General features: G+C 33.7%; 1 protein-coding gene across 5 annotated transcripts in view; it reads left to right on the top strand.

Moving 5' to 3' along the window:
- CDH18 (cadherin 18) overlaps positions 1-14661 on the top strand; it is a 1032515-nt gene that overhangs the window by 907059 nt on the left and 110795 nt on the right. For all 5 annotated transcript variants that reach the window (XM_067730423.1, XM_067730424.1, XM_067730422.1 and 2 more), the window contains one exon: positions 5171-5358. In XM_067730423.1, coding sequence (XP_067586524.1) covers positions 5171-5358 — 188 coding nt within the window. The remainder of the gene's footprint in view (positions 1-5170; positions 5359-14661) is intronic.

Here is a 14661-nt window from a genome sequence, read left to right as displayed (position 1 = left end):
AAGCCTAGCCTTATAATCCTTGAGTACAGGATGTCTTTCCATTATTCATGTCTCCTTTAATTTATTTTGTTTTATCAATGTTTTGTAGTTTTCAGTACACAGTGATTTTATCTCCTTAAGTTTATTCGTAAGTATTTTATTATTTTCAATGCTACTGTAAATAGGATTGTTTTCTGAATTTCCTTTATGGATTGTTCATCATTAGTGTATAGGAACACAACTGATTTTTGTGTGTTGATTTTGCAAACTGCCAATTTTACTGAATCTGTTTCTTCATTCTAACAGGGTTTTTATTTGTTTATTTGGTTTTGTTTTTGTCTTATGGAGTCTCTAGGATTTTCTACCTATAAGGTCATGTCATCTGCAAACAGAGATAGTTCTACTTCTTCCTTTCTCTTTGTATTCCTTTTACTTTTTCTTCCTTATTTATTCGGCTAGAACTTCCAGTACAATGTTGAATAGAAGTAGGTGAGAATGGGCTCCTTATCTTCTTCTGGATCTTTGAAGAAAACTTTTTATTTTTTTAACATTGAGTGATATTAGCTCCAAGCTTTTCATATATGCTTTTATAATTTTGAGGTATCTTCCTTCTATACCTAGTTTGTTTTGGTATATATTCAATAATAATGGAATATTATTCAACCCTGAAAAAGAATAGAATTCTACTATATGTGACATGCATGAGCCTGGAGAACATTATTCTAAGTAAAACAAGTCAGTCACAGAAGGACAAGTACTGTATGATTCCACTTATATGAGGTTTCCAAAATAGTCAAACTTGCAGAAGCATATAATTCAGTAGTGGTTGTAAAGAGCTAAGAGAATAGAGGAAATGGGGAGCTGTTGTTCAATGGTTGTAAAAATTCAGTTATGCTAGAAGATTAAATTCTAGAGCCCTGCTGTACCACATAGTGACTATACTTAACAATGTAGTGTTGTGCACATCCAAATATGTTAATAAGGTTGATCTCACATTAAATATTTTTTACCACAAAAAACAAAATAAAACAAAAACATGCAAAGAAACTTTGGAAAGCATTGATGTATTTATCACCTTGATTTTGGTGATGATATTGCCAGTGTTTGCATTTGTCCAAACTCATGAAATTATACACATTAAATATATACAATTCTTTGTATATCAAGTGTACCTCAATAAAGCTATCTAAAAAAAGAGACTCACTGTAGTTATTCTCCTGGAATTTAGAGTAATTTTAAGTATCTGGCTATTCATTCAGTCCTTGGACATTCTGCAGAAATATTCTAAACCTCTCTTGATTTATAAATAAATATTATCTATCAGCTATTTTGTAGTGATTAGTAGACATTTCATTTTGAATACTTTGGTATTATACATTTTAATAGTTTGAATCAGTTTGGGCATTTTATAGTCTTCATTATACACTTTTTAGGATATCCACTATACTTAGAATTATCCTTCTGAGTTGTATAATAGCATCTTAAATTCATGTCTAATTATTATTTCTAAAATATAATCCTCTTTTATAAGGCTTTTTTTTTTAGAGGAGTTTTAGATTTACAACAAAATTGGGAAGGAGATGCAGAGGTTCCCCATGTATCTTCTGCCCCTGCACTTAAATAGCATCCCTCATTGTCAACATCAATCACCAAAATTGTACTTTTTGTTTGACCAAGGATGAACTTATATTTACACATAATAATCACCTAAAGTCCATAGTTTAACTTAGGGTTTACTCTTGGTATTATATATTTTATGGGTTTGGACAAATGTATAATGTAGAATGACCACCATTATAGTATCACACAGAATATTTTCACTGTCTTGAACATCCTCTTTGTTCTGCCTATTCACCTCTCCCCACCCCACCCCTGGAAACCACTGATATTTTTATTGGCTCCATAGTTTGTTTGTTTTTTTTCCAGAATGTCATATAATTGGAATCATAGAGTATGTAACCTTTTCAGATTGGCCTCTTTCATTTAGTAATGTGCACTTATTGTTTCTCCATGTCTTTACATGCCTTGGTAGCTCATTTCTTTTTCTTTTTAACAATAATGTTTCCTTGTGTAGATGTGCCACAGTTTATTTATCTATTCACCAACTGATGAACATTTTGGTGGCTTCCAAGTTTTGGCCGTGATAAATAAAGCTGCTATAATAGTCTTGTGTAGGTTTTTATGTCAAAAGAAATTTTCAGCTCCTTTGGGTAAAAAACAAGGAGCGTGATTACTGGATGGTATGGTATCCTCTAGGAGGATGAGCTGAGAATTTGAATATGACAAGTGGTTCATCTTGAGCACTGGCCGTAACAGCAATAATTTATTTCTTTATAAAATAAGATGTGGAGATAAAAAGACATTTAAATACATTATTCCAAGAATAAATGTTTATCATGATTTTTGTTTGTTTGTTTGGATTTTTGTTTTGTTATGGCTTTGATTTTAATTTCCCCAAACATTATGCAAAGTGAACAGGATGACAAGAACTAAAATGGTCCTTTGTATTTTGCAAATCACTGACAACTACAGTGCAGTTGTATATGGATTATCTATTGCTGTATTGCAAATCAGTCCAATTTAGCAGCCTAAAACAACCAATATTTATTATCTCACTATTTCTGGAGATCAGGAATCTAGGTTTGACTTAGCTGGAGGCCTCAGGTTCAGGTTCATGAGATCCCAGTGTAGGCAGCAGCACAGGTTATGGTCTTATTCAAAGACTTGCCTAGGGGGAGGCAGCGATGGTTTTTGCTTCCAGCTCACTAACACAATTGTTGTCAGTTTTCAGTCACTTGTCATATGGTCCACTAGGTAGGGCTTCAATACAACCTGGTAGCTGGATTCCCCCAGGGGAACAATCTAAGGGAAAGTGAGAAAGAGTACCCATGATAGAAGCCATGGTCCTTTCATAACCTAATCTTGAAAGTGACACCTCATTAATTTTGCTATGTTCAATTTATTAGAAGTGAGTCACTATACCTACCCAACATTTGAGGAAAAGGAATTACTTAAGGGTATGAATATCAAAAAGTAGGAAACATCAGGGGCCACCTCAGAGACTGCATACTAAAGGTTTTTCACAGTTTACAATTCATAAATTCTCAACTATATGGAAAGTGTATAAAATGTTAAAGTACTAATCTTAATATACGCCATTTTGTCTAATGGGGCAAGGGGAAACGTTACTATACTTGTAATACTTGGTGTATCAACAAGTATCAATTCTTCCTTTGCACTTGATCTTCTTCTTCCAGGGACACTCTTCCTCTTGTAAGACTCTACCAAAATGTTTTCTGGGCCATGAATTTTTATGACCCACTGGTACAGGTTTTTGCAAATTTCTTTGTGAAAACAATGTGCTTTGTAATACTACTATCATAATAGTTCTCTGATTTACTTATTTATCTCTGTGTGCTGACTTTTTTTTTGTTTTTTTACAAGTGTCATCATCCTAGTTTTAGCTAGTTGAAAGTCCTTTGTGAGGCTTACTGAATTATGGGAAGTTATATAGTTTAGCTGGAATTTATAGACTTTAGAAACCAGGAACTTGACTTCCTAGACTACCTCAAAAAGTTTTAGGTGACATGTTCTAATTTATTTTGCAACATTTCTATATATTTTTTCATCAGAACAGTGTTCTATTTTGTATGTAACTGCCTAGGAACATCATAATATTTTTAAGGATTCTAAAAATTATTATGGCCCTTAGATTAGTTATTTCAACATGAATTTTGGAAATATGGCCATTGTCAGAAGTCCCTTTTAGTGTTTCATAGCCTTGCCATCAAAAAGGGACTGACAGGGCTTCCCTGGTGGCGCAGTGGTTGAGAGTCCGCCTACCGATGCAGGGGACACGGGTTCATGCCCCGGTCCGGGAGGATCCCACATGACGTGGAGCGGCTGGGCCCGTGAGTCATGGCCGCTGAGCCTGCGCGTCCGGAGCCTGTGCTCCGCAATGGGAGAGGCCACAACAGTGAGAGGCCCGCGTACCGCAAAAAATAAAAAAATAAAAAAGAGAGTCAAATTTTAGGGCTTCCCTGATGGTGCAGTGGTTGGGAGTCCGCCTGCCGATGCGGGGCACATGGGTTCGTGCCCTGCTCCGGGAGGATCCCACGTGCTGCGGAGTGGCTGGGCCCGTGGGCCATGGCTGCTGAGCCTGCACGTCCGGAGCCTGTGCTCCGCAACGGGAGAGGCCACAGCAGTGAGAGGCCCGCGTACCACAAAAAAAAAAAAAAAAAAAAAGGGACTGACGTTCTTTCCTAGTTCCAGTTTGAATATTTCGGGGAGCATACTCTTTTTGTGAATCATTGTGAATCAGCTGCCTATCCTTTTACCCTTCAACTGTGAAGGGCAAGGTGGAGTCCTGTAAAAACGTGGGTTTCATGCTCTTCCCAGGTCAATTAGCTTTGTCAGGAGGGATAGAGCCTTTAGCAATATGACAGATCCTGATAAAAGCACGTGATTCAGCTCAGGGGATCATGTGTTTCACAGAAGAAGGTGCTCTACCCATGAAATGTTTTGTTGGTGAGGGCTGTTGAACTAAAAAATAACATTTGAAGTCAAGTAGTGTAAATACATTTATAGAAGAGGACTGGGAAATATCTCTATTGAATAATGAATAAACACAAACACACACACACACACGTCGATGTTCAGTAGCAACATACAGCACTTTAAAACATACAATTGTACCTTTAGAAGCAAATTAGAATATTCCATACACTTACCAGATGCACTAACCTAAAAAAACTTATCATAACACAACTAAACAATTATTACCTCAGAGAAATTATTTTTATAGATGTTTTATATTCACTTATCCATGTAGTCTAATTGTATTTATGTATAATGTTAAATCACCATTAATTTAATCATGGTTGAAAATCTTTATAAAATTACATTTTAATTAAAGATTTCTGTTATTTATATAGCTATTTGAGATTTGCTATATAAATAACTTGCTGTAATAGATATGATTCTAACTTGACAATAAAACAATTGATAACAACATGTCCATTATGCTTAATGCCTAATTCATAAGTGTCTATAGGGAAATGTGAACATTTGTGAAAGAGATATAAGCATAAATAGATGTATGGTCTAAATATTTTAATGTCTCTTTCTAATAAGATTATTATTTTATGAACATTATTATCATTAAATAAGTTTAATATGAAATATTTTTCAGAGCACTATCAGCTGTATGTTCCTGAGTCAGCCCAAGTTGGTTCAGCTGTTGGGAAAATCAAGGCGAATGATGCAGACACTGGTTCAAATGCAGACATGACATACTCCATCATTAATGGTGATGGTGTTGGGATATTCTCTATCTCCACTGACAAAGAGACCAGAGAAGGGATCCTTTCCTTAAAGAAGGTAAAAAATATATAAATATATACTGTTAGTGATTTAGGCATTTCATTCATTTTTCCACGAATGGAAATTTGGCAGAGGTATGAATAATGTATATTGTCATATCATTAAAATGATCAAATATTTCCTCTTTAATATGTAATTACATTTTAATTATGATTATGTCTAACTGTTTAAATCCTCTCTTAAGAAATGTATTTTAGTAGGGTGGGAAGATTGGATATAGAATGCACTATGAATGTGTTGCCCCATCTTTGTTTTCAGATAACATATTTATCATGAATGCCTGTTCTATTAATGTCATTACTCTATGCTGTACTAAACAAAGTAGCATTAAGAGACCTTCTAACTAATGTAAAAAAAACTTCATCATGTTGGCTAACAATATTTAGGAGACGAGTTTGCTTGGATGGATCTTTTAGTGAAACCATTAACCTTCTTCCCCATTCTTTTTTATTCCTAAGAATTTGTCATTGGACTAAATCTATTGCTTTTTGCTTTTAAGAGACAATAATGCTCATGTCCTTGTAAAAATGAAGTGGAACACAGGCAATTAGCAAAGAAGGATTTAAATGTAATTCCTAATGCAGTATGTCTCAGTCTTTAAATGTTTAACAACTTCAGCTTGTAAATATACTAACATTTAGGTCCCTAGGCCCTTCCCTCCACATTTTGATTCAGAAAGGATGGAGTGGGGGTAAAGAATTGGCCTTTTTAACAAGTACTCCAGATGATTCTACTGTGTAATATGTTCAGAGCACAGGATAAGAAATTTTAATCTGATGTGCTACTGTAATATCGAAGTGAACCAATCAATCTATCTTTCAATCTATCAATCATCTATTTATCTATTTGAATCTAGCTATCGTTCATCTATCATCTAGCTATCTATCTAATCATCTATTTGTGTGTTTTGTATACACTTTTCACACTGTATAAAATCTCATTTATTCTTCTAATAATCACAATTTTATATTGATTTAAAATTGAGGATTAATATGCCTTTTGTATGTTACAAAAGGGGCCTGCAAAGCAGAGCTTAAAGTGTGTAAATACTTAAGAAGTAGTCATCACTGGTCTATATAAAATATTGATTCTTCACCTAAAATATCTCATTTTCAACTTTCTGAGATTGTCAAACTTGGATCAAAAATATGTTAATAAAAATAGTCAACTTCCATGTCTTCATTTAACAAATATGTGAGCTTTGAGTGTCTCTTGTGTGCCCATAACTGTGCTCTACAAGAGTTATGAGAGCCTGAGCAGAACCAAAGTCACTGTCTTCTTGCATAGAGCTTCCAATCTATGGAAGCGGAGAGATACCAATCAAATATCATATGCATTCTTAGATAGGTAATAAAACTGTTCTATGAAGGAGAGTTATACAGTGCTGTTGGGAAAACAAAATCTAGGGTGTTTGGTGCTGTCTGATAGTCAGCAGTGATTGAACAGAGAACTGAAAGAAACTTAGGAGGTAGTTAGGTAAAGAGCATTACAGGAAGAGGAAAGAAAACACAACAAGAACCTGAATGGAGTAGAACATGGTACAGTAAGGACCTAAAAATCTTCATTGATCCTGGAGCAGAGAGTGAGGGAGTTAGTGCATAGGTGAGCACACAGGGCCTTGTTAAATTTTACCCAATGGAGAGCCATTGAAGCTATCTAAGCAGGAAGTGATAAGGTCTCATTTGATGTCAGTATTTCTAATTAATTGTTAATAGAAACTACACAAGGACAAGACTATTTTTTAACTCATCACTGCATTCCCAATGTCTAGCATGTTTTCTAACATTGCGTAGGCATTCAATAAGCATTAGAGTAATTAATGGATATACTATGGATTAGAAAATGAAGTGAGGATTGTCTGCTTTTCATTCCTTGGATGGCTTCTTCACTCAGGTAAATCCAGGTAAGCAGATGAATAACTCTTTCTGAAAGATGAGTCTTGAACCCTTGGGAACACCAGTATTTAAGAAACAAGCAGAAGGCAGGAAAGAAATAGAGTCTTTGAAGAAAATATCAAAAAACAGAGGTGAATTTTATCATTGAAAATTCCCAAGGGATGCTGAACAGGAGGAAGATAGTCATTAAAAATATGAAGGATTCTAGAACTAAAACACAATTTAGGATTATAAAGATTCATTCGATTTGGCAAAAGGGGGCATGGTGATTCTCACGAGCAGTTTTCAGCTCTCCATCCGCATCCGCATCATCATTATCATCACAATAGATAGTAACAGCAGATAATATTTTTTAAGTGTTTCCTCTGTGTCAGGATGAGTTTTAAGAACTTTTCCCAAATATTTATTGAGCTGGTACACCTATTATCATTCCTTTCAATCTAACTGGAACATTATGATATAGGGAATATTATTATTCTCACTAATAAAACAAACTGAATCACAGAGAAAAAGAATTGTATCCATGTAGAAACTGATTGACAGAAAATTGAACTCAGGAATCTGTCTCTTCAAAGTCTGAAAAGTTACCCATTTTACATACTTGAATGAAATATATATATTTATTATTTGCTAAAATGAAGAGAAGAACAAATTTAGTGTGGTGGAGAGAAAATTGGAGGCAAGGAAATGGGAGAAAAAAATTAAAAGGAGAAAAAAGAAAAAACAACACTATCCCCTTTAAGAAGCTTTGTAGTAAAGCCAGGGAGATACTTTAAAAAGCAAATAAATGAGAACATCATAAAATGGAGATTTTAATTGTAAGGTGGGAGACTGAAAGTGTGTTTATAGCAGATGGATAAAAGGTCAATAGAGACAAGAAACTGGGGATACTAAAGAGAGGGTAATTGAATTCAAAAGATGCTCTGAGGTAGAAATGGCCCTGTTTAGGATCTCGATCACAGGTGGAAAGAAATAACCTATGATAATATTCCTCCTTATTTGACAAAATCAAACAGGAGGAAGAAATAAATGTTTGCAGATAAGTTTGCAATGATTTAGCTGGAATATGTGTGGGGTGTGGGTAGCAGGGTGATCCTTGCCTATTGAGAACTATTGTCCTTATAAAGTAGGAATTTATATCATGTTTACAAATGTGAGGGTAGTGGTGGATGATGTGAATACACACATAATCCAAAATACAAGTATAGATTGTGGGGTTAAGGACAATGGGGATCTTACCACCCTGCATGGCCTCAATTAATTTGATGCTGTTTGTGAAAAATGAAGGCAAAATGGTATATGTGCATATGTGTGCACATATATGTAGTTAACATTCTCTATATTGCATACACATATACACATACTCAATAGGTATTTTCAAGGTAAGTGTTTCAATTACATAAATGGTAATGACTATGTACTGAAAATAACCTTGATAATGAGTCCAAATTATCTTTCTATTTTTTTCCTGAATTTATTTTCTAATGTAGTCTACACTTCCTCTAAAATGCATTAATGTTTGCATTGATCTATTTTCTTAATCCTTCAGATTAGGATTATCAGTTTTAGAGTTATTCCATTGCTGTATATTTTATGTTATAAATAATTACAATTTGGAAACTAAACTGTATAACTCTGTGGATTTTAACCTTTAAGAGGCATTCATTCAGATGGCAGGGAACAGAAAAAACAGTCCTTTCAAACCTGTTCCTTATTTAATCTCTGAGGCAGCTCACTTTAGTCAGCAAGGCAGAACAGCTAATCTTCCCAAAGATCAAAATCAGCACTGCTCTATAAATCAGCTTGCAGGAGCATCTGCACATTCCTGTCCATATCATGCCTTCATCAGAAAATTGCCAAGTTGAATTCACCAGTCCATGGTGTGGTACGTTGTAAATACACTTTGATAACTTTCATTTATTGTTTAATGGAGCCTGACTGGGTGGAAAGGGGAAAAAAAGATATGGATGAATGCAACTTGATGTGTTTCCTCTGACATAAACCCTGTAGCTAGGGATAGGCTTCATAGCAGTACCTCTCAGATTCTCTTCTTGTGGTCCATATGCCAATTTGCTTTCTTTATAATAAGCAGTTGTTCCATTTTTCTTTTTAATTCAAGGCTCCAATCCTATTTGCTTTCCTGACTCTCAGCAAATACTGTCTGTAGTATCACTTTTCTTCTTCAAGTGTATTTAACTGCAAATACAATGCCTAATATTTTAAGCCAAAAATCTTAAACATGGTTTTTCAAGTCAATGAAGGGTGGTGGAAAATACAATCTTTACTGTCAGATGAAATATAAATTTTGGTCTTGCCATTTAAGAGATCTATGAATTATCTCAAGTCTTTTAATCTTCAGTTTTCTTATTTTAACGTTTTACGAAGTGATAATTACAAAGAGATAAAATAAGGTAAAATAGTATTCTAGGCTGTGTCTGGCTAATAAGTACAATAATACCTCAATATCTTTTGGAAAACCAAAAAAGAGGGGATATATGTGTATATATAGCTAATTCATGCTGTATAGTAGAAACTAACACAATATTGTAAAGCAACTATACTCCAATAAAAATTAATTTTTAAAAATAAAAAAAATAAAAACAAAAGTTACCATAAAAAAGTACAATAATACCTCAATATCTACATTTCTTGTCTTCCTTTCTTTTTCTATTTGCACCAAATTTTAATTACACTTTCTAGACCTCTCCATGTGGTTATTTTACTGCCCTCCTTTATTTCATGTTATCCAAATCACCTATAATCACACAAAGAATGACACATCCTGTGTATATTTTTTTGAATGATGTCAATATTTTCTTATTGAAGCATAGTTGATTTACAATGTTGTGTTAATTTCAGGTGTACAGCACAGTGATTCCTATATATCTATATCTATCTATCTATCTCCTTTTTCAGATTTTTTCCCTTATAGGTTATTACAAAATATTGAGTATAGTTCCCTGTGCTATAAAGTAGGTCCTTGTTGGTTATCTGTTATATATAGTAGTGTGTATATGTTAATTCCATCCTCCTAATTTATCCCTCCCCACACCCCTCCCCATTTGGTATCACATGAACATGCTGTCACTCATGGCTCTTGGTGATCTAATTCCCCCTCTGTCTTCTGTAAAAGATTTTTATCAAAGTTCAAGTTTAATTTTGTCTTTGCAGTGCAACATTTCCAGGGATGTTTCAGTCACAAATACTTTCTTTGAATTATCTTCTCTGTTTTATGTATCAAGGTAGGCATTTCACTAATTTTTCACTGTAGAAAACACAGCAATTCCATATCCCTCTTAAATCTGCTAGATCTAATAGAGTAGAAAGAACTTATTCTAATTATTCATTATGAATGTACTGATAATTTCCATTAATGTGTACCTGTGTGTGCTACAAGTGTATGTATGTCCACAGTAGTTGTTAAACATTTTTGCAACTGGGTACCTTGTATTTTTAAAATTTTTATACTGCAGTGTGTAAAAGATCTTTATACCACTTTATTTAACAAAGGATCAGAGATGGATGGTGAGAGTAAACATAAAATGTTATATAAGTATTTTTAAAGTTTAAATTAATCCTAAGAGAAAATATATGAAATGTTTCCAGCTATAACCGTACTAGGTCCATTCCAAATAGCCACATTCTAAATTTTTTAGTGGATTGCACTTATTGAATTTTTCTTTATCATTTCTTTGACTTGCGTTGAGTGACAGAATAGGAACCAGGACTTTCTTTGCTATTGGGTTGTAAAGTTTGGGGACTATGAACCACAATGTGCAATAAAAAAATAAGGCATCCCAACTTATTATAAATGCACACACAGGCAAACACATGTGCACACTTTGTATATAAGAAGAAATAGGTTTCTAATGCTAATGAACTATTTACAAAAACTGAACATTCATTAGAGATTTTATTACTTAAAAAATCAGCCAAGCTACTATTTTTATTCTTATAAGATTCTAATATCTGGAAAGTGGTTCTCCTGCTTAGCCAGAAGCTGAAGAGGAAAGTCCAACTTTCAATTCAGTGAAATCTATCACTATATTTATAATACCTTTTGACAGAGGACTGCTTTGGGCAAACTTTTGTTCTGACTCTTCATCTATAGGCATGACCATGGAGTGATAGATCCACTGAAACTATTTTGAACATCAATTAACAGTTTTTAACACATATTCCTACAATATAATTTAGCGTACTAGTTGAAACAGCCTGTTGAGTTAAGCTATCCACACCCATGTGTTATTGGTAAATTTGCATATGTGTGGGGCTATTGAAATATCCACACATATGTATATGTGTTAGTATGTAAATATATATAAATTATATAATATAGAATATATAAATATACTTCATATATATTATGTATGTGTTATTTAAAATATTTTAAAATATTTAAAATATTTTCATTCATTTCTCCAGTCTTCAAATGACAGTGAGCAAATCTGTAAGATTTATTTGTATCAATAACCTTGGAATTATACACATTAAATGATCATGACACTCTTCTGCATAGAGAAATTTATAATATAGCTTATACATGTGTTCCAGTCTTCGCAGAATGTCCACCATCCAGGAGAGGACTTTGACAAGGACCACGAATCATGGCATAATAAGAAAGCCTAGCTGATGAAACATTCAACTTCATGCAATTTTTCTTATGTTTTTGGCAAACTACTATCATTTAAGATATGCCATTTTTCAGGAAACAATAATTAATAATAATATCAGTCACTATTCCAGGATTTGGCCATTTTTTGCATAATTGAAGTGACATTTTTTCATGTATTAAAATGTTGGTATCTGTCCTATTATTATCCTCCCATTCCTGCAATGGAAAACCTGGATGATGATGCAATATAGAAACTGGACCAAGGAGAGGTCCTATGGAGTCTCTTCTCTTATTATTTAGGAAAACAGAATTTTAAGACTTTCTTAAACTCCAAGAAGAATTGAGTCATAGAGCAACTTGACTAAATGCTGTTTTCAGTATCCATCTATTTATGATGGTTATATAGTTCCAGAGGAGGAATATATTAGTGTGATTTAATGAATAGTAGAAGTGATTAATGAGAAACAATTAACATGTTCCAAATATGTAAATCTGGCTAGAAAGATGATAACTTATCTACAGGAATATGAAATGTGTTCATATTAAAGAGGGAAAATTATGATTTTAAAAGTTAGAGAGAGCAATGATATGTGAAAGTAATTACTAGGAGTAATAGGATAAAATTAAGAAACTAAAACGTAAGATGAAAATTGGAGTCGATTCAGTGACAGTGAACTGCATTAGGACATTAACAGTAACTAAAGAAAAGTAAGAGGAGCCCCACTGCCTGGGGAAGTTAAAATTACACCAGAATAAACACATTAAAAAAATTAAAATTGAAGTTAACTAGTTAATTTCTCATTTCAGATAAATGACAGTTTCCTAGTATAAGTATATCCTATGTGATAACTGACACATATGTTATTAAAAATAATTTTAATTTACTAAATTTGACAACAATAATCATAGCATTTGTTAACTATGAGCATCAATGAGTTGGTAGCTTTGTTTTCTGACTCTCAGAACTTGGACCACAGGTGAGACTTGTCCAGGGAACTAAACCCAAAACAAATTCTATAAAAATGAATAAAGAATCTGATGGTGTTCCTCCAATATTTCTCTCTAAACATTAATATTATGTTAGTAAACTCCAGGAGAACACCTTTACCTTAGGCTCATCTACTTCTTGTCTTAAACACTGAACTCTTAATCCAAATTTGCAGTTTTCAAAAAAAAGAAAAGGAAACTTGGCATAGTTCTGAAATTTTGTTAAATGGGATAAACTATGTTCAAATTGTAAACACTCACCCCGCCACACCAAATATCTTGGTGAGACCAGATTTATGGAGTAAATAATGGTGAACGTTATCAAAGACTGGAGACTATTCTTTCCAAGAGTCTTCAAGTAGCTCAAAAGGGAATAACTCTTTCCACAGTTCTTTTTTTCAGCTTGATTGTTTTAATCATCTGTTCAATCCAAATGATTATTGTGAGAATCCAGCCCAAAAAACCTACAAGCATGGGCAGTTGAAATTTTAATATAGTATATCTGGAAAAAACTATTTATTATGCTCATAAACAATCTCTGGCTCTATAATCACCCTTATCAAGTTCCTACTGTGCCTCATGTTTATGGAGTTATTCTGTATCCATTTTTGTTTTGTTTTGTTTTAAGACAGGAGAAGGGTATGTTTTGTGTTATGTAAACTCACAGCCAGACATTTCATGTTTTTTGCCTTCTTGGTACTCTGATAACCTGAGTACATTTTCTTTTAATTTTTTTCCTCCACCTTTTCATCAAAACCAGGTTTTAGATGAGTAGGTCTCACTGTTCTTGGTATACTGTTTTTGATAGACTATTTTAGGTAATAAAACAATCTGCTGGTAACTATGGAAGGTGAAAACCACAGAGTTCTAACTAGTTTCCCAGGAGCAAAATATTACTATGAAATTACTGGAATATCTCTTTACAATGTATGAATGGTAAGTATTTGGAAAGCTTTACCAGGATTTACAGTAAGAGGAAAAATAACAATTATAATCCTAATCCAATCTCTATGTACTATTGTAGTTTTAATACAAAACAAAGAATTAACATACTTTATATTGTATATAAAATCCTGCAATCTCCAAGAATAAATAGTGTAATTTCTTCCCAGTTTTTCTATACTTGCAATTTAGCACTACCATGTTTTCTTCATAAATGAGATTGTTAAAAATATTTCCATCTACATTAATTCATCTGCTTCTAAATTCCTGTCCCAACCTGAAATAATACTTCTCTTTCCTTAGTGACTCAAAATGGGTCCTATCCATCCATCTGCCTGAAAAACAAGTCCTCCAAAATGATTATCCTTCTCTTGGGGTAGTTAAATATACATGAGATAATCATAAACATGAAACCATGAGTTCACATAAACAGCCTGTACCTTTGCAGTAGGTAGGTGAGTGTTAAGATAAATGACATCTAACTTGCCAGGGGACCTGCTAAAAATGGAAAAAGAGATGCCTGTCATATTGGATGCACAGCTTGATAATAATATTTGATGGGGTAGAGGTGGCCAAAAATATCCCCACAAATTTCATTGAGAGTCTTTCTGACTCTCAATGAACCTTAGTCATTATAGTCTACCAGATGCAGCAGATTGTGTCTAAAAAATGACACTGATCTTAAACAAGTAGTAAACCTGCCAAGGGTGTTGCTTTCCATGAGCAAAATGCCTGGATTCTGACAGTCCATGTTCCTCTGCACCAAGGGGACCACACCTGTGCACCTAATTCTTTTTTTTTTTTTAATTTATTTTATATTTATTTTTGGCTGCGTTAGGTCTTTGTTGCTGCACAGAGCCT

The sequence above is a fragment of the Pseudorca crassidens genome, chromosome 3, assembly GCF_039906515.1.
Source record: "Pseudorca crassidens isolate mPseCra1 chromosome 3, mPseCra1.hap1, whole genome shotgun sequence".
NCBI classification, from domain to species: Eukaryota; Metazoa; Chordata; class Mammalia; order Artiodactyla; family Delphinidae; genus Pseudorca; species Pseudorca crassidens.
Note: the sequence above shows the minus strand (reverse complement) of the source record. Positions and strands in the feature narration are given on the sequence as shown.